The following is a 27,255-nucleotide window of genomic DNA, read 5'->3' as shown; positions in this document are numbered from 1 at the left end:
TTGTGTCGTAAAGATCTTGATGTGGCTAGAACTAATGAATATTTTAATATTTTCTCATAGCTATGCATTCTGCAGAGCTATGAGGCAGTGTATCTATTTGTAGCTATGACAAATGGTTCACCTTTACAGGTACGCTAACTGAGCCATCTGTGAGTTTGTGGCATCACTCTCTCTTTTCCCTCCCTTAAGGAACCTCCCTCTAAACTGCAGCTGTGTTGGATGGCTTCAGTAGGTTTTTAATTGGGCAACTCCCTCCCTCATTGTCTCGTTGATTTAGGCCCATGACATCTTTGGGGGGCTCAACGGTTGAACCTGGTACCACCTCCACCTCAACTGTCCACTCAATGAGAGAGCAGGTTAAAAAAATATAAAACAGTCACTGTGGTAACGGGTATAATATAAAAGGATTAAGCTTTAAAAATTCTTCACAACATGCATGCAACTAAAATGATATTATGAAGTCTCAACTAGCTTCTCAAGTGCTGTTATTTCCTTGTCACGTCACTGAATTCACCATTAACTGTTCACCTGAACAATTTATGATGTTGTATGTGTTAACATTGTCATCACTCACCATCAAAACATATGGGCAGACGTCACCTGTGTTATCATGTTTGGTTCAGGAGATATTCTGCCAAACACATAATCTATGGCGGATAAAAATGGGGCTGCCTTGAGGAATTGTTGCGATGGCTGAATATCTGAAAAGGTTCAGGACCCCAAACTGTCAGACAAAGTTTCATAGTTTAATGAAAAAGTGAACAATCTCATCACATATCACCTGGAGTATCTAGTTTCCTTCTCAAAATGTACCTGAATATAACCAGAATTATATTTAAAAAATAGAAATAAATTAATTATATTAAAGAGTGCAAACATAATTCATATAATCATTAAGCAGTTGGATGTGATAGTCAGATCAAGGAGCCCTGCTCTATTGGTCAAAGCCTTAAGAAGATTATTATTTTGTCCGGACTCTAATTACACGATGACAGCATCTAGTATGCAATCCATTACAAGCTGTAAGTTGGACATTTTCTGAACCCAATAAAAATCAGGGTTAATAGTATCACAAATGTATACAACCTTCAAGTCAACACAGCACAAATATCTACCAATGAAATTAAACCACTGAATGTGATATTGCATGCAGTGAAAAGTCCTGAAAAATTTGCTTTTATTCAAAATATTTTATAAAAAATGCTCAGTTTTATTAACCTTTCTTTGTCTGCACTGAATACTAACTGTGTCACTGACTGAAACTGACAAAGTTTCAAGGAAATTGAAATTATCCTTCTGGAGGAGAATATACAGTCAAATATCCTTTAGTTTCTAAGCTACGTTTTGAAAAATCAGTGGTACTTGTTTTTGTGCATGACCAAATAACTTCTAGATATGATAGAATAATACTACACAGAATCAAGCTTTTCTTGAACTTTTTGAGAAAATCCATGAGATGTACTCGAAGGGCCGAAGTGAGATAGGTATTATTTAAAACAAAAATCAGCATTAAAAATCTCTATCATTTAGTATCAATATAAGAACTATTAAAACAAATTCCTTTACCATATCATTTTATAATCTCTTAAACATCAGTCATCACATCAGTGTGTTTTATGCACACCTACATGCAAATTTTATAGAACAGATGTGCACAGAAATAAAAAAAAAACTTAACCAGTTATAGCCAGAAATCACAAATGCACAGAACCTGTGACCTTGGAATTAGAAGGTTCCATCTGTATTTAAAGTGGTTTGGAGATATTGCCCTTATCTCCAAACCAAGGGCAATATCTCCAAACCCCTATCTTGAATAAACTTAAAAGTTTATTCAAGATAGAAAAATTGACATGCAACAAATGTGATGGAATGAGTGGAACACATACTAGTGTGTCACAGAAAATATTCATGGGGTTTGGTTCAATAATGACATAATTATAGGTCTTTTAACCATGACTGTATATCTCCTGCCCAAGCAGATAAAATCCAAATTCCATCTTTTTTTTCCATTCAAGATACGCCAATGTAATTTTTTAATGCAAACGGACGAGTTGACCTTCATGGTCAACGTTCACGACATCATCTCATGCAGTGAGATGAGTAACATGCAAGAAAACAGTACACCTTTTAAAGTTGTCAGTAGCTGCCAGTCTTATACCCAGTGTTTCCTACGGGCTCATATAAATTGAGTAGGTCCACACAGTTATTCACGGTAGCTACAGAAAGTAAGTCGAAAGTTGCAGAAATGCACATGTACTTCCGGGCGACTTTTGAAAACAATGGAAACCCACCCTGGTTATCGCGCCACCAGGCAAGTTGGTCTGCTTTGGCGTCTATGGGCTCCTCCTGCAGGTAGCGTGTGAGTTCACTATCGGCTGGAGCTCTCTTGGGTGTGGCTGCAGAGGTGGTTTCCTGTGACTTAAGCCGTTCTCTTCTTCTTCTTTTTTTGCTGCTTTTTGCTTGCCTTTCCTCTTCAACAGGTGATGCACTGGCACTGCTCCCTCCATCCTCCATCTTGAACATCTCCTTAATCACCGTTTATTTTGTCTCCCGTGTCCACCTGTTTCCCCTTGAATGTTGGGTCCAGCTAGCAGCCAAAAGGTTTTGCAGGACACCTGGTCTGTACTTCTCCTCCAGAACACTGCACATCTTTTGCTTAATGTCCAAAGTTAATGGGTTCAAAACATCTTCAGTCAGGTGGTTCAGGACTAGGGTTGGGTATCGGTTGGGTTTTTTCCGATACCGGTTACTACTCGGTATTTTTTAAACGGTTCCAGTGCTTAAACGGTACTTGAACCGGTACTTAAAAACCTAAAAATGCACACACTTTGTCAAAAAAACAATGCCCTTTTATTTCCAGAGCCAAATTAAAACATTATAAATACAACATAAAAATAAACTATTATTAAATAAAAGTCACACATTTGACATAATATCAGATACAACAATACTGTATTGAAAAATATAATAATGGAGATTAATGAGGAGCTCCATCTTAAAACTTCGTCGGCATTAAATTAATGTTACTTAGGCTACCCGAAGAAGAAAGGCTGCCGTAATCGTCATCTGTGATGTCCGTCACACTGGCAGCAGGACTGGGGCTTTCTTCACGAAGTCCGGGTCTGGGAGGCGCAACACTGGCGGGAGCAGCGGCGGCCGTCGATGTGCTTGGCACTGGGTCGCGGAGTTACCCCCCTTGCACGCAATTGTTTTGCGGCATTTATTACAGATCGCGGAGTCTCCATCCTTAGGTGTGTAATGAAGCCAGACTTTTGACCGTTTTCCTTTCGGCATCTTGTTGATCCTCTCACCTTCTCATCAGCGGCACCGAGCAGCGTCACTGATGTCATGCACAACATGTGCGACGTTGCTGCCGTCAAGTGCGGCACCGAAATGAGGCACCGAAACTTTGGTTTTATTCGGTCTGGTTACTACCGTTTACGTCGGAACCGGTTCCATACTCATACTGGGTTTCAGTACCCAACCCTATTCAGGACAGGTTCAACTGAAGATTCAATAACATAGTTCTCACCAGACGGCAGATCCGTAAACCACCGGTTTTCATGCTGCATTCACAGACAAAAGTTCATTGATGTCCTGCCAGCTTGGAATTAGATGTCGATGTCGCCGTTCATCCAAAACTCTTTTAATAGCTAGGGTTTTCTCCAAGACTCTGTCCACCATTTCTGTTTGATGCCCCATCTCAGTCCTATTTTGATAGTTTAATTATTGAGCTGAAATAAGGCTACATCTGTTAAGTCATTCAAAAAATACAGGCTACATTTTAAACGTACTGTTTGCTTCAGTATATTTTTATGAATGAAAACATTTAAATCATCTCAGCAAGCCAACAATAGGCAAATATCTCGGACTGCAGTGCCATGTTTACTGGCATTAAATGTCTTATTAGGCCTACATTTTAAATGATTACTCATTTCAATATATCTTAGTAAAAAAAAAAATGCATTAAAATCATCCGGACAAGCTAAAAGAATATAGGCAACAGGTTATCTCAAGGACTGCAATGCCATGTTAACTGTCATTAAGTGTTTGTAGACCTATGTTGATGAATTTGAATGCAGGCTGAAAAGTTTTATTGAGTGTGACATCTATACAATTGGATCATTAATGTAACTTTGTCCATAGTTACAGAGTTCTTCTTCTTCGCCCTGATAGCTGCATGGTAGCTTACTTGGTGATACCTCGAATTTGTCGTTTCCTCATTTCATTGGGATTGTTTTGGCACAGATTTTACATATTGCCTCATCGAAAGTTGCTGGCTCTCCTTTTTCAGTTGTGTTGTTCCCAAAGGCATTTAGTTTAGTCCAGTTGCCATTGTTTCTGGCTGACTGTGTAGCACCACATTATGTAATGACGCCCCATTATGTAATAATGTAATAAATTTTCACTTCATTATGTAATAACGCCGCATTTTGTAATAATCTGCCACATTTTGTAATAAAATTCTTGAATGCAATATGTAATAAACTTTGCTGCATTATGTAATAAGTTCTTACATATTGCATCAGTAATTACAAAATGCAGGTGTTGCACTTTTTTTTATCAAGAAAATGTAATAATTTGGTGCATTATGTAATAAACCACCAAAATGGATGTCTTAATTAGAAAAAAACATTATACCATCAGAACAACATTGACTTTAGGCATACCAGCATGAATCGTCATGCATCTGCTAGTTTAACTTATCATTGTTAATCAGATCGTTAACTTAAAAGTTTGTTCTTTTATCTGTTAGCATTTCACATTAGTTGCAAATCAATCAGCACAAAATTCTAAAAGACATTTTCTGAGTCTGAAATCTGTTCTTTGTTCATACCTTTTAGAGCCAGGCTGATACCGATACAAATATTTGGTGATTTAAAAATCTGATATTCCGATATATCGGCCGATATGTGTATATATAAAAAAAAAAGAATCCAGAAACGCATAACAAAACAAACAGATTTCCGTAACATTAGTTATTTATGAGTCCTCACTGAAATATGATAATGCAGTTTAAAAATAAACTTGTTTGTTTTATTGTCACAACGGAACAGAGGGACATCAAAATTACTAGCTAATTCAGTTTCACTCTCGGCTTACATGTTACAGCAGCAAAACTGGGCATGGTAGTCACATGTCATGCTTTGTCATGCTTATTTGAGTTAAGAGAACTGATGAGGATGTTCTTTTAATTGTTATTCAAGCAATGTATTTCTCATGACAGTTGCCAACTTACCATTAGCACACTTCACCGATGATCTCAGTCATGGATAACTGGTTCACTCTGCCCGACTCTGGCTGGATCAGCTGGTTGTCGGGTTTGTGGCGTTCTAAACATGAGTGTTGCCAACAGGGACGTTGTGGAGTGTCCTCTGGTGGACAAACTATGCAACGGCAACACTCATAACATGGTTGAAGGGTGTTTTGTTTTATTTCATTTTTTAAATATTCATTTATCGGCCATTATAAATGCCAATACCGATAGTTTGGAAAATGCCTAATATCGGCCGATACTATGAGCCAGCCGATATATCGGTCGGGCTGTAATACCTTTCATCATGTTGCCTTTTGTTTATTTTCCAGCTGAAGTGTAAGCTATAGAGGACGAAATTGCTCCCCTAAACTGAAGCCAAAATGTTTGTATCTCCCCCTTGTGGCTGGCAGTAGCACATGCATACATTCTACCAGTGCTCTAAATTACAGTAGGCTAATGCCAGGTTCAGACAGGACGCCGAAGCGCCGCGCTCGGAAATTTTTGCGCGAGCCACGGCCCTTCTGTTCACACCAGACACAAATTTCTCTGCGCCGGTTGGCAAACGGCTCTGCTCGTCAGCTGTTCTGTAGTCACACTTGGAGCTGTTTTTTCAACATAGGAAAGTAAATAACTGCATAAAATCACGCCATGTTTTCCTGACGACCGTACATGTACGTCCACTTCATAGTAATGAGTAGTTTTCTGTCAATCGGGGTGTTTAATTATCGAAAATAGTTTAATTTTGAAATGTTTCATTTTGAAAATCGACAGGATTTCTCGTTGTTGCTTTGTTTGACTTCCTGCCTGGCTTGACACATTCGGCTGCGGCACGTGCAAAAATTAGACCAGACGCCGAAATGATCGCTGCACGGCGTGCGCCGGCAGCAGGTCAGAGCGCCGCGGCGCTTGCTATCTGAACGACACCATCGGTTAACATGGGCGCCGAAATGAAAATGACTCCGCTCATCGGGCTTCGCAGCCGATCGGGGCGCTTCCGCGTCCTGTCTGAACCTGGCGTAACACCCGCCGAATGTGTGGCATTATGAATCTTTACGGTACATAGATACACATTTACGGAAGCATATTGCTACCATACCAGAAGAGAGAGAGAGATATATATATATATATATATATATATATATCAGTTTCACGTTATAACGTGATAAGTTGGTCTCGTGTGGAGGGGGCGGAAGTGAATCCATGAATCCACCTGGATAGTGTCAGTTTCATTGACATATTTATACTGTCATTGACATTTCATGCTGACTGTGGAGGTTTGTCCGATCCGAGCGTCTGATTGGAGGCCGCAGCGTGACATCGGGCCCGTGGAGCCCTAGGTGTCCCTCCAGCTGATCACGTTATAACGATTATAACGTTATATGATTTTTATTTTTATTTTTTCTGGAATGGCAGCAATACCCTGTGGTACTTCCTTATATAAGGGTACTACAGTAAACAATTTCAAATGTATTTAACGAGTCTTCCAACATTTCAGTGCGCCGATAATGTATGTGCCAGTAACACTCATTTAGTGCAGTTTTTGTCTCTGAGCTTTCAAACACATTCTCTATGAATTCAGTTATATTTGATTGAGATTTGACCAATGAAACATCCTACTAGTTTTTAAAATGTATTCATATTAACGATTCATGCTGGTATGCTTAAAGTCAACGTCGTTCTGATGGTATAATGTTTTTTTTCTAATTAAGACATCCATTTTGGTGGTTTATTACATAATGCACCAAATTATTACATTTTCTTGATTAAAAAAAGTGCAACACCTGCATTTTGTAATTACTGATGCAATATGTAAGAACTTATTACATAATGCAGCCAAGTTTATTACATATTGCGTTCAAGAATTTTATTACAAAATGTGGCAGATTATTACAAAATGCGGCGTTATTACATAATGGGGCGTTATTACATAATGTGGTGCTACAGACTGCAAGGTGAGGTGAAACCAAGTGCAGTTTTGACTGTTGCTTGCCATCCTTCGCAGCTGCCTTGTTAATATAGTGGTATTTAGTCATGTAAAGGTTTTATTATTAAATCAGCATTACAGGGAATTTGCGTTTTCACCAGCAGTAACTAAACATGACTCCCAAAACAGCTGAAAGCGATCACAATGAATTGATTAAAACACAGCTGATGTTTGAAAGTACAAATGGGACGAGACAAACTTTCTGCACAAACATGAGTTGAGTGTTGATTCGTAACATCGAGTTGTTTGAGGGGGAGGCGGGTGCTTGGTACGGGGTTGCTGCATTTGCGAGGAGTCACTGCAGCCCACTTGGAGGTGATGCGGGCTCGGCTCGGCCCTACTCCAGAGCAGGTCCCTCCAAAACTGGTGATGGAAAAGCAAATGGATGTGACTGTTTGACTTGGCATGGCCAAAAGTGCTGGTGGAAAAATGCAGTATGTATCTTCTGGCACCAGAAGGGCTCTGTAGGCCTAAGAATTAAAGTACATCAGGTGTGATGATAACCCAGTCAGTCTGACAATGTTATTATAATGTTAATCACTTGAACTGTCAGTGGTTTTAATGTTGTGGCTGATTGTGCTTTACTCACTGGTGTTTTTAGTGACTTGGCTGTAAATGAAGCCCCAGTAGCTTTTTATAGCAAACTAGAACTAAGTTTCTAAAGTTACAAGATGGATGCCTCTTTTTATATGCTTTATTCAAGAGTGTGTGACAGTCTGAAATAATAAAATGTTAGTTTCTAAAGTAATTAGATGGAGACCTCTCCTCTCCATTAATTTTTTATTGGCAGGTGTGTGAATTGACCTGGCTACCTATTCAAGGAGGAGAATTTTTCAATACCTTACCTAACAAAAACATTCTTTTTGTGAAACATAAATTGATGTAATTGAATGTAAACAAGTTTAGTGGCTGTTCAAAACATGCTGTTAAGCACACATTATGTGGTTTGTGAGGGGTTAACAGATCTAGTCGTAGTCTTCTTGAACTGCTCACTTGGGCCTCCCTAATATCAAACATTCTTTCACTTTTCAAGCTGGACCACAGCAACCAGTGAGAGCCATATCAGAGCAGTTGACTGTGCTGCAAAGCAAAATTAAATATTTTAGGCCGTGAGACTGACATTGGATTGCATTCTACTTTTGTCAGAAACTTAAAACTCACCACTAAGTCTCTCTGAAGAATGGAAAACCTTCTTCTATAACTGAACTGAACAAAACGGGCAGATGATACTGTCTCATATCGATCGTGGGGCACCCTAATTAATTTGAATCTAAAGTGTTAGAGGCAGACTTTTGGTATTTTTCTACCAACAATTATGGCTGGGAATAGTCAAACCAAGCTGCACCTATTTGCTTTTCCATCTCCATTTTTAGCGTAGAGTGTTGAGCGGTGGACTTCGCGGAGCGGCACCACAGAGCCACTTTGTTAGCTGTCATCAGTTAAAGACGCACCTTAAAGCAGCTAGTGCAGTTGGGATGGAAAACGCCATTTGTACTATTCGCTGATATAACATATTTATCAAAGAATTGATATATTGTCATATAACTGGTGATTTACACCCTTTTCCCTATGTGCACCTCATCTGTCTCATCTCCAGTTTCAGCCGATGGCCTGACCATGCAAAGTGCTCTTCACGCACGTTGTTTAACAACCTAATCTTTATGGCAAACCTAATATCTGAGATCCAGTGAGGTTGCCATGAAAAAAGTGGGATTGGACTCCATTTTAGCAAAGCATATGTTTACAATCTCTAATAATGCAGTCTTTGTTGTTTTAATACCATGGTCTGTCAGCCGCCGCTTAAGACATCTCAGGGCTCTCACCAAGAAGATCAAGTCAGCAAAGCTCATTAGAATATCTTGCAAACTGCAAGTTGCTAATCTTTCTCTGAAAGAATGTAATACTTCTACATCGCTGATAATTTATAATAACACAAACCAGCACATGCGCACATCACATTGCCCAAGGAGACTTGCAGCTGCAGCTTTAGCAGGGGATCGAATCTCCAACTTTCCAATTAGTGGACGATTGTTCAACCTCAACAGTTGCCCTGCCTCATGGTTTGGTAGAAGTAAAGAACTTTGTTTGACATGGCATCAAATTATTGATAACCCCCAGGGATTGATTGACAAGCGTCATCCTGAAATAAATATTACAGTATTGATATATTTCATCACTTTGTTTTGTCAGTTGATTAAGTTTTATTTTCTACTCTATTATTTGATTTATGATACATCTAGTCCTGTATCAACAGCCCAAAGGTGTATTCCAAATAAACAATATCAAAATCTTATTGTCTCCCACATTTGCTTCAACCTTTAGTGATACAAGTTAGTGATATGAATCTAAGAGTTAGTGGCTATTTACACACAAATCCAGTTGGGGGCATGATAACATGAGGTTAGTGGAAATGTTTAGCAATTAGCAGCAAGAAAACAGAATTTCTAATATTTGTTGTAATTTGTCAAATATCCAGAGAGATCGGAATATTTAGCCACTGCACAATTCGATTCCACTTTAGAGGGATACAATGTGATTTTTAAAATAATTAATGATGCCTCCGCATTCCTGAAAGTTGTTGATTTCTATATTAAGTATTTTCTCATTGTGTGATTACTTGCTACTTCTTAAACATAGTGTCATTGTTATGATCCATCGTTAAATGAACAGATCAATTTAGTTCCATTATCCTTGCTGACTCTCAGCCATCCTCACAAAAACTGAAATCGCAAGATATGCAAGATTAGAACACACAATGCATATAGTTTGGTCCATGTTTTTCCGTGCAATTATTTTAGCCATAAGGAACGTACAGTCGAAACTTAGAAACTTGTTACAGGTGATTGATCATAATGTTAAGAATTTGGGGAAGGAAGGGGAAATGTCCAAAATGATCAAATAAAGGCCCTACATAAATACTTTAAATTTCCTTAAGTTATACAATTCCGCCTTCATCGTAAACATAGTTGTTGGTGGTCTGTTGGCGGATGGTGTAGCCCAGTTTCTCTGTACTGTAATCTTGCTAAAGAACTGATTCTGCATGCTTGACAATGATGCTGGTTCTTTAGCTAGCCATGCAGCAAAAAATATGCAATATTGTCATTTTCATTTTGTCAGATGATGTCATTTGTTTACATCCAGTCATGTGTGTTTTATCAAGTTGACTGAAATTCAAATGGAATATTCTGTGCCCAATAATTTGAGCCCTTGCAGACAGGCAACGTTTGGTTAAATTAAAACATGGGATGCGTGTTTAAAGTGTACACTCTGCAACCCAAAAGGTGTGAGACACAGCCCAACCTCCACTGATGCTTCCTGCTTATTGACTTCATGTGACAGCCTTTCTGCAACCAGTTTTTAAACCCTGCCACTGCAGTCGGGGAACATTTGTTACAAATGTTCATTTATTGAAAGGAAAGGTTCAGGTGAATCTGGAATACATATGATGGAATTGTTTTAAATGAACAGCTTTGAGGATTACTTAATTCCATAATCAATGGGAAAATGAATATGGCATATCTATCACTTAAGAACTGTCTACCACACACACCAATTTACATGCAAAGTCTTAATGACTGCCTTCTTCCCCTCAAATCAGCGCGTGTTGCGATGCTCAACTAATGTCTGTGCAGGAGACCAGAGAGAAAGACATTTTTAAAAGTCTCTGTAGTTTTTATTGAAAAAAGTTGCAGAAGCAAACTGAGAATGTGTGTTCCATAATCATAAGACCGTTTTATGCAGGTCATGGGTGTATTGGGTAGCATTAGTTCTGTTTGTTTCTAGGCTTTCCGCCGATCTGATCGGCTATATCGGATCGGCCGATATTTTGCATTGTATGCAATTTGTGAGATCGGCTGTAATGTCTTAATTCGCCGATCCGATCAATGACGTCATTGTCATGCTGAAACTCCCAGCAGATGCTCCCGTTGCATAGACAGACAGACAGACAGACAGACACAACCCAAGCCACCCGCAATCCGTGCAACACTAGAGTACCTCGTGGGGGAGCATCTGCAAAATGCCCCAACACGACAAATTTAATCAGGCACCTGGATTCAAGAAACGGAGCGTGGAAAAACAAACACCGAAACGGATGCTAAAGCAAACTACTTTAGACAGTACCCGTCCGTATAGCCGTGACAGTGAGAAGGCAAGGAGTGGCACAAGGAAACTTATGGAGTTTATCGTTCTGGCCGACTTGCCATTTAATATTGTGGAGAAACCGGCAAAGTTTCAACGTTGGCTGGCATACTTTGATCCACGCAGTAAGTTGTTGCGCCCATTATTTCTGTCTCAAGTTATTTTGGTTTGACCTGACTGAACTTTGAACTTGCGTCTGGCCAGTCCTTGAATGCCCTCTACAGGTCATTGACGTTTTACCGTTGCATCTGTCAGTTTGGGGCATGGCAAAGATTGTTAAACATTGGCAAAAATGCTTGAGAATACTTTTGTTGATACTCAGTAACAATACATAACTATAGAGTAAATTAACTAGTTATTTAAATACACATATTGCTCCCTCACGTGATCGGATCGGTGATCTGTTTATTCAAACTCACTGATCGGTGATCGGCCCCAAAAATCCTGATCGTGTAATGCCTATTTGTTTCACAACAATCAGTATTTACTGCTTTATTAGGCTATAACTAATCAAAACTCTGGTTTAGTCCAATTCTCGGGACAGGAGTAAGGATTCAGCACAACTGCTTGTAATTCGTAACTGTTTTGCCACACTATATTCAGTAGGGGTGTCACGATTCTCCAAATCCTCGATTTGATTCAATTTTCGATTCTAAGGTCACGGTTCGATTCGATTCTCTATTCGTGCGAGGACCTATTGTATCTGTAAGGATTATTATTATTAGGACCCGAGCAGGAAACCTGCGAGGTCCCTATTGTTTTTGTAATGATTATTAGGGCCCGAGCACGAATCTCGTGTGAGGACCTATTGTATCTGTAAGGATTATTAGGGCCCGAGCAGGGAACCTGCAAGGACCCTATTGTTTTTGTAGTGAGCATTTTTTGTCCCAAATGATCGCATTTTTCAATGCCTGAACATACCCCAAAACTCACCAAACTTGGAATATACGTCACACCTGGCGAAACATTTTATAATCTGTTGTTGTTGTGAATTTTCACCCCTAGGTGGCGCAATTATCAAGGAAAGTGCATTTTGGCTAATAACTCCCACATACTTTGTCGCACATTCAAAAACCTTATATCCACGCCTTCAGTGAATTGTGCTGAGTCTCCTGATATAGGCCACGCCCATATCCGCCTACCGTTTTTTTCCCGCTACCTAGCCACTAGGTGGTGCTCTGGTGGCAGTTTCATTTTATATTTGGTACTGTGCCCACACCATAACACTTATGGATATGAAATTGATAGGGGTGGTATAGACTGGCCCCTGTAACTCACACACCAAATATGACCAGCAGGTGGCGCTATTATCAACACAAAAGCGTTTTTGCCTAATAACTCCCACATAATATGGCGCACATTGTTAAATCTTATATCTATGTGTTCCCTGCATTCAGCTGAAATGTGTGATGTAGGCCACGCCCACCTTCGCGCTAAATTTCCATTCACAACTTTGCGAAATGTCGCAAACCTACTTTTTCGATCTCCTCCTAGGCAATTTATCCCATTTCCACCAAACTTTGCACAGACCATCTATGGACCCTCCTGACAAAAAGTTATTAAAAGAATTGTGATAGTCCAAAGAACGGCCAAAATATAAAACAACAATTTCCTGCACATTGTGGTCAAACACACAGTCTTGCCTATCTTGATGAAATACAGTCCAATTAACACTAAACTTTTTGTAATTGTGTTGGATGGCCTGATAAGCGTTGGTGCAAAATTTGGTGCAAATCACCCAATAGGTGGCGCTTTTATTGCTAAATGACGAAAGAACAGCTTGACTGCCTTCACTTTTAATTCCTCAATGGAAGTTGTTGCATGAAGAAGCCCCGAAAGAAGCCTGCCCCGACAGCAGCCTGCCCCAACAGCAGCATGTAGCGAAAGCAGCACGCCGCGACAGCAGCATGCCCCGACACGCGTGGACTGCGAGGGCCCGTTCATCGCTGCTTGCAGCTTTATTTTTTGTCCTTCCCCAAGATCGCATATTTGGTGGCCTGAACATACCCCAAAACTCACCAAACTTGGAACATACGTCACATGTGGTGAAAAATTTGATAATTCAACATGATTAGGGACAGGTGTGGCCAGGGGACTGCATAGCGCCACCTAACGTCAGTATCATCCTCATGCCTTGATGATGATATGTTGTGAAAAGCTTTCTCCTACGTTATACCTGGTGGGCGTGGCAGTGTGTCCAACTTCGCGACCCCCCTTATGGCTTTTCCCATTCTATACGGACCCAAGTTCTATGGCTTGTAGTTTCACTATCTTTTCCTACATATTTAACACTACAGACTTCACCTTCACTCAGTAGCATCCTTATACCTTCAACAGCCTGCGTTGTGCTTGGTGGGCGTGGCGGTGCAGTCAATTTTGATCCTTCACCATCACGCACAAAGTCCTTATAACTTCAACATACAGTTTCCCATCTACACCAAATTGGTCACACATGTAGAGGGGATGTCCCTGAATAGGTCTATGTATTAATACTGTGTTAAGTGAACAAATGGCTCCATAGCGCCCCCTGGAATATTTCAAACTTGAAGCCCTGCCTCCTACATGCACACATATTAACGAAAGTTGGTACGCATATGTAACATGACCCGTCGCACAAAAAACCCTCTTGGACACAAACCCTCAGTGCGACAGGAAGTCTGCCATTTTCCTTCAAAGTCGATCCTTCGCCATGAAGCAGGAAGTCCTTATTACTTCAACATACAATTTCCTATTGGCATCACATTGCTCACACATGTAAAGGGGCTCACCCTGACTACGTCTCTGCATCAATACTGTGTCATATCTATAGCGCCACCCACTGGACACAGGAGGTCACTGAAGATGTAACTGTTGTGTTTTGTGTGACACGGATCCCATTTAGGTAGGATATTTCCACAGGCAACGGGCAAGCACACATCTGGCCGCACGGCCTCCGACGGCGCCACAGCCCCACGTACGTCGATCCTGTCTTTGACTTCGATGCTCGAGACCATGACCTAATTTCAATCGATTTCGATAAAAAATCGAAATCGGGACACCCCTAATATTCAGCATACTTTATTTTCTTAATTAAATGTACCTATATTATGCACCTACTGCCATGACCCTGCCTGACACCCACCACTACTGTCGCTAATATTAGTCACATCTCTGTTACATACGTTCCACTACTATTATCGTACTGCATTGCTACATACCATCCTTGCCATTGATCATTACTACTGTTATCACTAGTAATCACATTTCCATGTGCATTTCATCATTATTGCTGTAATACATCTTTGTGTACTTTCACTCCTGTCAACCATCGCTTATAATTGAATACATTGTGATCTCGTTGATCTGCTCTGTACATGCGACATCTATTGCACGTCTGTCCGTCCTGGGAGAGGGATCCCTCCTCTGTGGCTCTCCCTGAGGTTTCTTCCGCATTTTTTCCCTGTTAAAAGGGCCTTTTTTGGGGCAAGTTTTTCCTCACTCGAATCGAGGGTCGAAGGACAGAGGGTGTCGTCTCTGTACAGATTGTAAAGCCCTCTGAGGCAAACTGTGATTTGTGAATTTGGGCTATACAAATAAAATTTGATTTGATTTGATTTGATATATGAACATGTGACACAAAAAAGCCATTTATTATTCTGGCCGGTAAAATGTATGCTTGGCTGGTAGGTTTTTCCGTCGTTGGTCAGTGAGTCAAAAAGTTCAGTCACTGGATCTAGGTATGATACACATCCCTACCGTTTATTTTGTACATATGGGTGAACCCCACCGAGATAACTAATCCTGAGAATCATCATTGATCTCTTTGGGTCCTTGCTCTTAACAGTCATGTAAAGTTTGGGCCAAAGGACAAAGCCTATGTACATGGGGGTGCATGCACGACCAACTGAGCTACTGGGATGCTCCAAACATACCTTTTATTAGTTATTAGGGCGCTCTATAGAGTGGACATACCACACCCAAGCCCAAATAAGACCTCAAATTGAAATATTTACCAGTTCAGACATGGGTGCAAGGTTTCATGAGGTTTTGTGCATCCTAAAGGCCTGAAATGTTTGAAAATTTTAAATTAATATGTAAAATCCAAGTTGACTTACATCCTGTTGGGCATAATGTAGCCCCGTGACTCGCCAAATCACTTCAGTTTTACCCAGTTCTGACACGTGTGCCCTTTTTTGTGAATTTTCGAGAATCCCAGCTCCTTAAACAAGTAAAAAAAAAATTATTACTTCTTCTAGGGATGTCTCGGGGCCGATATGGGCATTTTTTCACTGATCGGGATCGGCAATTTTGAACGTGGACCCAAGCCCTATTATTTTTACGTCAGCTGTCGTCAACGGAGCACAATGTGTGGCAGAATGCAGTCGTGCTCGTAACGTTAGTCTGGCGAACCTGTGGATAAAATGTCTGCAGTGTGGAAATATTTGAAATTAGAAAGCGAAAGCAGTCCAACGGCGACACGTAACATCTGCAATACGACCTTTTTCGCGAGCTGGTAACACAAGAGCTGCATTTAATACTACACATTTGATACGGCACATAAACAAAAACATGAGTTCACTCAAGCAATACGGGCAAAGGCAACAAACACTCGCGGATACTTTCAAAAGGAAAGAGAAATATCCTCGACTCAGCGACATGGTCAAAAATATTACAGAGAAGTTCATTGAATTCATCGATCTGGATAACCAGCCCATCTCCATGGTAGAGGATCAGGGTTTAGTTACTGACTTTGTTTACTTGGTGTTTTTGTTAAAAAAAAAAGAGAGAAAAAAAATTAATGAAAACCAATGTTGCAATAGGATATGCAGAATAAGAAAGGGCCATAAGAAGGTATTTACTTTGTTTCAACAAAATAAAAAAAAGCTATTAAGAACAGCTTGGATGCAGGTGATTTTTTTCTTAATGCAGCTGTATTATCTAGGAAAATATTAGTTAGGGCTAAGTATCGGATTGGGACTTGGTATCGGCAGATACTAAATATTAAATGACTCGGATTGGGATCGGGGTATGCAAAATACAGTTGTATGTGTAGTAGTACTAATGAGAAACTTAATTCTGTAATAAACAGAAATGTATGATTTTACATGTTACCTCTCCAGGCCGCCCTGTACTGTAGTTGGGAGACCTTCTCTTTTAGGCTATTTCTGTTAATTTATTTTTTACCATCTTAACTGATTAGATACATATTTAGTAATAATTAGACAATCTAAAGAAATAACAACGTTCTGTTTATTTTTAAAGGAAAAATTCCCAGTGAAGTAGTGCTTTTAAGAGAGTGCTTTTAAGAGAGTCATTTTCCATGACTTTTTGTAGGGGGGCTGCATATAAGATGTAATAAAAAACGAGTGTTTTTAAATAGTGTTGAAACTTGAGTGTTTTACACTATCTTGCTGGGATACAAGTGAGGAAGATGATTTTTCTTTGTTTTTTTAACCCTGTAGCCTATTATCGTATGTAAAATAAGACTTTCAGCCATTTCATGAAAACTTGCACTTTAATTCATCAAATAAGATGCCAAATGAATAAAAATGTAATCAAGCCATTGACGAAGTAATTATTGTCACTTGAAATAATAATTTTGTACTTCAACCTTTGCTTTCATCAGAAAATTACAGCCCTGCAGACCTTTGGCATTCTAGCTGTCAATTTGTTATAGTAATCTGAAGAAATTTCACTCAGTTTCTTAAGGGTCTCCCAATTGGTGGATTGCCTTGACTGGCGTGTTCGTACCATTTGTTCAAGCTGCTCCTGCAACGTCTCAATAGGGTTGAGATCTAGTGACTGCACTGACAACTCCACTATAGACAGAATATCTTGCATTGTTAGGAGCTGTGCTTTGGGTCATTATCCTGTTGTAGGATGAAATTGGCTCCAATCAAGCACCATCCACAGCATAGGGCATGGTAATGCAAAATTAAGTCATAGCCTTTCTTATTCAAGATCCCTGTAACACAGAAAAAATCTCCCACTTCACCAGCACCAAAGCACCCCCAGGCCATCACAATTGCTCCACCATGCTTGAAAGATGGCGTCAAGCACTCCTCGTATCTTTTCATTTGTTCTGCATTTCACATATCCAAACATCTCAAACTTAAGTTCCTTTGTCCATAAAATTTTTTTCCAGTCAATGTCTCTGCTCTTTTGCCCATCTTAATCTTTTCTTTTTATTGACCAGGTTCAGATTTGTCTTTTTCTTTGCTACTCTGCCAAGTAGCCAAGTAGCAGCATCCTGGAGTCGCCTCTTCACTGCCGACATTGAGAATCCTCTTTTACTGAACCATTTCATGAAGCTGCCAGTCAAAGGACTTGTGAGGCGTGTGTTTCTAAAACAAGAGGCTGATGTACTGATGAACTTGTCATCTTGTGAAGTTGTCCACCACAGTCTCCAACCAGTTTGTGCTGTGAAGGGAATGGGGCAGACATTTAATGAGATCTTAAGTTTCTTGACAGTTTCTCGCATGGAAATGCCCTGATTTCTCACACCAAGAATAGATTGATGGCTTTCAAAAGAAAGTTCTTATTCTCTGGCCATTTTTAGGGATGCACCGAAAATTCGGCCACCGAAAATTTTCGGCCGAAAATTACCCAAAAGTGCATTTTCGGCCGAAAGACCTAAATCACCGAAACAACACGGCCGACACTTTTGATGACGCGAGCAAACAGCGTAGCCAGCACGCGGTAAACGGGATAAGAGCCAGCATGTCTGTGGTGTGGACTTATTTCACCATCTCAGAGAAAGACCCACGGATAGCGATTTGCTAAACATGCCATGCTGAAATTTCAAGAGGGGGTGCATCTGCAAAGAGTTTCTCCACGTCGGGTTTAATTAATCACCTGAAGTCCAAACATCCCGATCACCATTCTGAATATGAGAAGAATGCGACACAGGAAAGGAAACTGACACCGAGCACGCCCACTCCGTCTGTGGCGGACGTTTTTGAAAAGGCAAAGTTTTCCAGTGATTCTGCCAAGGCAAAAGGCATAAAACAAAAAAATGTGGAATTCATTGCCTTAGATGATCAGCCGTTCTGACATAGAAGATGTGGGATTTCGTAGGCTGATAGATCACATTGAGCCCCGTTATGCTATGCCAAGCAGACGACATTTCTCAGACGTGTTTACCTGAGCTGTTTAATGTTGTTGCAACTCATGTCCATGAGCTTCTAGCATCAGATATTACAGCTATCAGTTTCACGACCGACATATGGAGCTCCGACGTCAGCCTCACCAGTATCCTCAGCCTAACCGCGCAGTGGATCGACAGATTTCATGCTTTCAGCAGGCCAGTCAGTTATAAGCCTGTACATTATTATTTGTTGTAGTCGTCTACAGAGAAAAAATTTAAAGGCACTTCACTTATGCACTTTGGTGTTTTTATGAGAGAACATATTTAATTTTAGTCTTTCAGCAGGCCAGTCAGTTATAAGCCTGTAAATTATTATTTAATGTACACATGAGTGGGGTCAAGTTAAACATTTTATTTTGAATTTTAATTTATATTGTACATTGTTGTAATGTCAGTGCTAAATAAATATTTTCATACTTTTGTAATTGATTTATTGCAATGCCTTGATTTTATGGCTACGGTTCTAATAATTGACATAATCATTTATTTCGGTGTTTCGGTTTTCAGCTTGGTTTCCTCATTTTTGGTTTTTCGGTGCATTCCTAGCCATTTTGAGACTATAAATATTGATGAATAACTACAAATGTTGATATTTTAATTAAAAAAATAAGGCGCTCTAAAGAAATTTGCCTGCCAATTTGACTTCCCAGCTTTGCTGCTTCATAGGTCCGCGTGTTGGGGCTTATCACATGGATGAGGGAAACTTGAACGGAAGTTAATTGGCTGAAGAAGAGGTTTGCAGTAGGATAATGGCTGACAGCAATGTGAAGAAAGTTGCATTAAAGGTTGTCCCAGCCACGTGTAATCGGACAAACAAAATCGATAGGTTACATGATATGCAAGAACTGTCTGGTAAAAGCAAGGCAGTGTTTCCCCTAGGTTGACAGGTTTCGGGGGGGAGCTGCGGGAGCAGCAGGCCAAACAGGCTGACAGTTAACAAACAGGAATAACTTTAATAACAATACTTTAGAACACTCTTTTACAATATTTTTCTCTTTTCTCTCCAACAATTACAACTACTTTTGCAATATCTTTCTTTTTTGTACAAATTACAGATACAATTAAAGCCTAAAGCAACTATTATCAACTATTTGCAATGGTTTTATCTATCTATCTATCTATCTATCTATCTATCTATCTATTTACTTTTGTTTATTTATTTTTCTCTTTTTTTGTGCACTTACCAATATCAGTTTTGTACAGCCAGGAGGAATACTTCCTCTCTGACAGCCAAGTTGGGTCGAACCCTGTCAACCTATGGTGACTGGACTTGTGCTGCTTGTCGGGGGGAGGGGGTGAAGCAGGTGGGCTACTGCTCTGCAACCAGCAGCGGCAGAGATACTCTCGCTACTACTAGCAGCAGAGCTAACGTTTGCCTCGCCAGAATCACTTTGAGTGCGCTTAAAAAACGTGGATATTTTCGCCTGTTTTTCAGGCAGTGGGGGTTGACGCGACATGTTGTCCTCTTCTCTCCGTGTCTGTCTGTCTGTAGGTGTGTGTTCACGTGTTTGTTTGTGTGTACGCCGGTGCGAAGCTCTGCCCATTGTTAAACAGAGAGCGGAGGAGAAGCGTAGATAGGCGACGATGAAGAAAATGAAATGAAATATCCTCGCTTAAATTAGATCAATAACATCATTATTTATTAAAAGAACACGGTCCAGACCTGTTCTATAGGAAAAGTGACCTGAAATGACTTCTGTTGTGATTTGGTGATATAAATGAAATTAACTTGACTTTCTATACAACGGTAGGGGAAACACTGCAAGGTACACGGGCAACACCACGAACATGCAAATATACTTATGACACCACTCTGATCTTCTTGTTAAGAAAGTGGCTAATGCTAACATAGTAAACCTGCAATGGTGAACACAGTATTTAAAGCAAAGCTTCCTTTCTTTGTCCCCGAAGGCTGCCAGTATTACCAAGTCAAGCACTGGGTTTAGTTGTGTGGACCGCCACCTGTACAGTGTTGCTGAAAATGAAGGTTTTTGCCAAATGCTAAAAACAAGTATTTCACCACAAAAGCTATTCCAGCTCTTTATGATGAGACGAGAGGAAAGTTGGAGGCTGCACTCCAGTCTGCAGAGAAAATTGTGCTCTCGTACGATGGCTGGACTTCACGGAGTCATATGTGACAAGCACTGCCCATTTTATTGATAACAAGTGGGAAATGCACTCCTAGGTGCTCCAAACGAGAGCGATGCACGAGACTCATACTGGTGCTAATCACTACTCAGAAGTGTACTCACCTCTGAGCATGCTGATCAGTTGCTTTCCTTGAAGAAGAACATGCATATTTGAGGATGAATTGAAATGTGCTCAGGTTTACATAATACAAGTTACTTCAAAGCACCGAAATGTTCTCAGGTTTATTTAAAGCAAGCTGGTAAACCCTGAAATGTTCCAGGTTTATATAAAACAAGGTTATAAACTTTTTAAAGCACGACAAACTTGTTTTTGTGTATATCTGGACACATTAACTGTTTAAGTACCAAAATGTATACAGGTTTACATTCGCTATTCTCTTCTCATGATTTTTACCCCAAGATCTGAACGTTCTTTGTATCATTTACACCTCTGGCTAGACTTGCTTTGCAAAACAGGTGTCGATACATTAGTTAGTCACCCTTTTCAGACAGGGATTCTGCATTATCGATGCAACAAAGACTCGCCTCTACACCACCTTTGTTTTTCCACACTAAACCTAGCAACTCCGGCATAACCCTGCTCCAGTGTGTCATATCATACATCATGCTGCCGTCACGGAACCAAAAGTGGCACAAACGGGTACACATCACAATGTTGAAATCTAAAAATGTCAAACTGTTTTTCATATGGATGCTGTTGTGTCCATAACCGATGCATGGTGGATCTTGACCCAACACGCACCACGGAAAGTGACAAAGATGTTTTTTGCTCCAAATTTACATCACATAATCATTAAATAATAGCGGACCCTGTCTGCCTATCTCTCCCGGAGAGGAGTGCTTTTTTCCTGGGGAAAGTTCACCATAGACTCGATAGGGACATTTAATATGGTGATTTTATTTTTCTACATAAGTTGCTTAACATTGTAACTCCAGGTTTTTTGCTGACAGCCTGACGTTTCCATATATAAATTTGGTGTTTTTCCCCTTAAGCTGCCAAAGACACTACCTGCTGCCACATTACTTTTGTTTGGTCTGTTAACGTTGCTTTGTGGGTTGAAGTATGGGACATTTCTCTTATTTTGAGCTATATCCAGTGAGGGATCTGTTCAGTTGTCTGACTGTGAACGCCATCAAATCATCCCAACCCTGTCCCACTCTGCAAGCTTACACTTTCGCACAGGGGCTGATTCACCTCTGTTACAGCTGCTTTACTACCTCTGCTGGTGGATCAGATGCGAAATGAAAATGTCCCCCCATTCTGCCTCTTTACCTTTTATATGGACTGTGAGGTGGAATAATGGAGCAATATTCCAGCCTTGAAAAGGCAGTTAGCAAGGGGCTAATGTTTCACATTTGAGGATCTTCTGTTTTACTTAGCAAAGTTATCATCAACATCACTTGTAAACATTCTTCTGGAATCAGGCATCATAGCAAGTCTAGATCCTATATTTTTTTTGGTTTGGTTGTCTCTTTAGAGATACTTTGTCCTTAACTTGCAGCTACTGTTGTTCTGGTAACATTGTTCCGGAGAATATGATGTAGCCTGTGTAATTACAAGTAGTTGTAGTTTTACTCCAGTACATGAATGTGTGTACATTTTTGTTTGTTGGTTTCCAAAATATGAATGAGACCCACAAGAAACCAACACCTCATTTCACAGCTAACTGTATGTGAGTAGCTGTAGTCCAGATGGTGGCAGATGTGGCAGATGACACAACAATTTGTAAGTTTACAGTACATCAGCAGAAATCGTAATATGATACAGATGGTTGCTAGTGTGACAAAGTTCAGCAATTTGCAGCTGGCTTATACCTACTTCTCTCAAATACTAACCCAACTCTGGTACAAACTTTACCCAGTTATTGTCTGTGTGATTTAGTCCTGATTCACCATTTTCCTGTCCAAGACACTGGAAATTTCCAGTAGTAGTCTCTTAGTGGTGGCATATGAACAACATGACCTAGATATCAACTTAATGAAGTCACTCTTCAGGGGCCTGTTAAAGCTTTCTTTGGTAGTAGATATTTTAAAAGCATTTTTTGTTTTGTTGGTGGAGGATGGTCAAGTGTGGGCTCTTAACATCGGCTGCCAAAATCCCCCCTCTCCCCCAGGTCTTCACTGAGCCATGTTGTTGCCTGTCTGCACTGGCCTTTGTTGCTGTCAGACATGATATTGAAGTTTCAATATCTCCACATCTCCAGCGACACTTATGGATTCTTGTTGTGCAAGGTTGACCTTCGAATGGTTGTCCTGACAGAAGGCAATCACAGTCATGTGGTTTCTTCTAGAATGATAGCCAGAATGATCACATCTGTACGACAAAGATTTAAAGTAGACATTTTTTTGCCTGTGTAAGTCAAGCCTTGGATGTACAGAAAGAGGTGCCTTTCTTCCCCATACAGGACACTGTTAGTTTTATCAAAGGGAGCAAACCATGTGAGTGCAACCAGAAGTGCCTGTTGTACTCATGCTAACTGTGACTGAAGGTGGATTAGAGGCTGTGTGATTTTGACCCCTGCCCCTCTACTGTCTGCCCTAGTGTTTAGACTCGTCAGTGGGGAAGAGGAAAAGAAGCTTGGCTGTTAGCTCTTCTCAGGACCCATCTTTCTCAGGATTAAACCAGGTGTGACCTTTACCACAACACCAGCTGCCTCACAACAGCAGTTGTTGCTTTGCAATTATACCTTGCTACACTTGTTAAAAATAAATTAGACCACCAGCACCCATCTTGCACTCATAATACCCAATGTCACCTCCCCGTGTACACTTCATTAGTGGGAGAAACAATGTATATAGAACTAATTATAATACCAATGTTATACTTTCACATAGACAGTATAAAACCACAATTTCATATTCTTTGTAAAGATGAAAGTTCTAGAAGAACAGAAGAAATCAGTGCTTAAAGTTGCTAAACAAACAATTCTTATAAAAATAGCAAGCGAGTCTACCATGGGTGTCTTGATGGAATATGGCTAATACTGGTATCCAGGGGGCTATAAATTAGAAAGAAACCTTCCCTCTATTCCTGGTGGGTGTGGCGGAAGACGGTGCTGAACAATAAACAGAAAAATACATCAAGCTGCAAGCAGGAATTTGTGGGCTCCAGCCCTTTGGCGCGCAACAAAATGAAGCAGCTCAATTGGCCAAATTGAAGCCATTCGTTGAACAGCGTGTCAGTAGTGTAGGATAATTGAACTTCCATGTTTCGCCATTAAGAGGAAGATGTTGTATCTTGAGTGTACATAGTCAAGTCCGGCGGATTTTTAATACCATTATGAGAAGTGAAAATATTTGAAACTGTAGTAAGCCCCAATGTCTAGTTTATTTACTAGACTGTTAAAAACAATGGCGCAAGGGATGAACTGATTAGATTGATGATTGGTGATCAAGGGTCAAGGTTACTGTGACCTCACAAAACAAATTTCGGCATTAACTCAAGAATTCATACCATATGACATAAGTTTTTACATTTTATATTGAAAAGGTCACAGTTCAGTTCTGCAAAAACAGGTTTACCTGTGGTAGATCCGTCACGTAATCTAGGTGTTGACAGCACATTGAGGAGCTACAGCCGAAGCCCTGTGCGTAGTGAAAACTACAGGTCACAGAGGGGAGCAGTCGTGTGGCGCACTCCTGGAGCAGAAGGAGCTGCGAGTTTTCCTCCCTGTGAAGTGAGTGCTTGCAGGAATGACTTCAAAACTCTGCAGGGAGGGCCAGCTTAAATAGTGACTGCGGCTGCTGCTAACCTGCCATGACTGTTTGGGGCATTTGCCACTGACTGGCCGCTGCCACTATTTGTGCTTGCTGTCTCTCAAACTCTGGCTGAAGTGGCACTAGTACAGTAATTCCAGCCTCCAGTGTGGCAGCAGAGCGCCGGTTCTTTACCAAATTTTTAATGGCCACAAGAAGTTGTGTGTCTGAGGCAAAGATGCAATCATGACAAATCCCTCTGAAGAAATCTCCGTTGCTCCCTGCACCCTGTCATTGTACAGGCAATGTCTGCATCATTAAAGATAATAATAAAATGAAAAATATTTTGTCAAAACCTTTTTTTTTTTTTTTTAAGACCCTGTCTGTCAATATGAGACATTGAAAGTCTAATGTAACTTCTGGTGCCCACCTTAAAACTAAGCTGATTGTAGGGATCCTCTGTGCTGCCATGTTGACAATGTGTGTCTGAAGCATCCATATTTTAGAATTTGTAGCTTCTTCTTGTTCTATCAGAATAGTTTTATTGACCAAGCACACTCCAGCTTCCTCTCACAGTCCAAAGTCACGCAAATGAGGTCACTCTAAATTGCCCATAGGTGTGAATGTGAGCGTGAATGGTTTTGTCCCTAAATGTCAATGTGGGTCTCCTAGGGTTAAGTACCTAGTAATCTTGATGGATTTCCCTTTTTTTTTAATTTTTTTTTTTTAAGTCTGTTCACACTGATATTTACTAATAAAAGAAACCTTAATTTTGTAAGAAGGCAAAAATATTCAACCTTAAGCTAGAGAGAGAGAGAATTTAATACCAGGAGGAATGTAATGGTATACCACCGTGTCATCTTGGAAGACTGTGCATGAATTTCAGATTACCTCCGTATTTGGTGTTTTTCCCTTTTGCTTTAATGACAGCATGCACTCGAGCTGGCAAAGACTCCACAAGTTTGTGCAAAATCTAATAACTCATGTTATCCTAGCATGATTTGGCATGCTAGGATAACACAAAGCTTCTTGATTTGTCAAAAAATGCTTGGTCTTCAAGTGCCCATGGGTGTTCAATAGGGTTGAGGTGAGGGGACTGTAAAGAAAAGTCCATGACAGTCAGGATTCCTTGGTCTTCTTTGGTCTTCAAGTAAATCTTGCAAAGCTTTCAAGATTGTGTGGTGTGTTTGGGGTCATAACCCCTCTGCAGTATGAAAAGGACAGGAAAAAAGACCAGAACCTAAACAACAAACACAGCACTATAGCTATAACACAGAACATTAAGACATTTACTCTCATGACTATAATTAAGTACTTTGATAATTGGCGAACTACTTTAACAAACTTCCAAAACTTCCGTCCAAGAGAATTCATCTATTAATTAAAGTACAGTCCCTGAAAATGGCAAAAACTAAGCACTTAATTCAAAATGGATGTCTTCCTGTTGGATTATGGCACCAAGAGGCTCTTTTGGGACATCTGGATGTGATGCATATGCCTACTAGTTTTCATACAACTAGGGAAAACATACCACAATTTCAAAGTTTGTAGGGGGCGCTATTGAGCCTTTTTGCCATACCCATGCCCAAGACTAGGGATGTCAATGGTTAACCATTCATTGGTTAACCGCAGAGAAATATTTTTGACCAGTTATGCATGTCGGTATACAATTACATTTGCACACACACACTATCTGCTAACAGCTTCACTAGTGCACGCTTACATAAAAAGTGAAGTGTGCTAAAAGAAGCTTTCCTGCAGAAAGGCAACAAAGTTCAATGCAAGTTAAAACGTTACTATAGCACTATGCTGTGCTGCATTAAGAACAAGCACCCTGCTACCATGGCGGAGTATGGCATGCAGCCAAGGATGACGTAGATGCTAGAAGGGGGTAAAAGTGAACAAGTAGGTTGGAGGACATACACTGTTCGATAAAATAAGGCAGCACTTAATTGTTACAGTATTATAGTAATAATAATAATAATGATAATAATAATATATTTCTTTTATATAGCGCTTTTCAGGGTATACAAAGACACTTTACAGGTTAAAAAGCAGAATAATAAAAACAACACACTAAAAACATAAATAAAAAAACACCAAGTCAGTTGAAGATCAAAGAGGGTTTGCTGTGTCTCCAAGCACAGTCTCAACAGTATGGAGGAGATACCAGGAGACCAGCGGTTACACGGGCAGAGCTACACAGGGCTGTACAAAGTGACCTCTAGCAGGCTACTGATGTGCATGTTTCTGACCAGACTGTCAGAAACGGACTCCATGAGGGGCCCGGCGTCCTCTAGAGGAACTTTGGGCTCACAGCCCAGTACCCTGCAGCTCGATTTAGCATTCACTAGAGAATACCAGAATTGGCAGGTCCGCCATTGGCACCCTATTCTCTTCAAAGATGAGAGCAGGGTCACACTGAGCTCATGTGACAGGCGTGACAGTCTGGAGACGCAGTGGTGAACGTTATGCTGCCTGCCATCATCCAGCATGACCGGTTTGGCAGCGGGTCAGTGATGGTCTGAGGATGCATATCCTTGGAGGGTCGCACAGACCACCATGTCATAGCCACGGGTACCCTGACTGCTGTTAGGTACTGGAATGAAATCCTCAGGGTGATTGTCAGACCTTGAGCTAGTGTACCCTGGGTACATTTTGCCACAACCAAGACTCGTACCAGATGTAAATTTTCACCACTGCTGTTGCATAATGCCAGAGTTTCATAAGTTTCTGAGCACCTTTAGCCCATGAAAAATATGATTAATTTTCATAAATACACCAGCAGGCAATGCTCTTGTTCTTTCTTCTTTTTTGCCTCTCCTTTTGTCTGTTCATTGAATAAAGCACATTTCCCCTCCAGCTCCAGTTCACTGCGGTCAATATTACAACATAAACAGCC

General features: G+C 40.4%; 1 protein-coding gene across 6 annotated transcripts in view; it reads left to right on the top strand.

Annotated features, from left to right (window-relative positions):
- Positions 1-27,255, top strand: part of csnk1a1 (casein kinase 1, alpha 1) — a gene marked incomplete at its 3' end in the record, with an annotated part of 81,514 nt that overhangs the window by 21,626 nt on the left and 32,633 nt on the right. For 5 of the 6 annotated variants that reach the window (XM_084353047.1, XM_084353046.1, XM_084353045.1 and 2 more), the window contains one exon: positions 23,200-23,283. The exons of the other annotated variant lie outside the window; for it this stretch is intronic. In XM_084353047.1, the coding sequence (XP_084209173.1) occupies positions 23,200-23,283 (84 nt within the window). The remainder of the gene's footprint in view (positions 1-23,199; positions 23,284-27,255) is intronic. 6 annotated transcript variants of the gene reach the window in all.

Source organism: Pagrus pagrus (assembly GCF_965226575.1).
Source record: "Pagrus pagrus genome assembly, chromosome: 5".
In the NCBI taxonomy this organism is placed as follows: domain Eukaryota; kingdom Metazoa; phylum Chordata; class Actinopteri; order Spariformes; family Sparidae; genus Pagrus; species Pagrus pagrus.
This window is presented reverse-complemented; position numbering and strand designations above follow the sequence as displayed.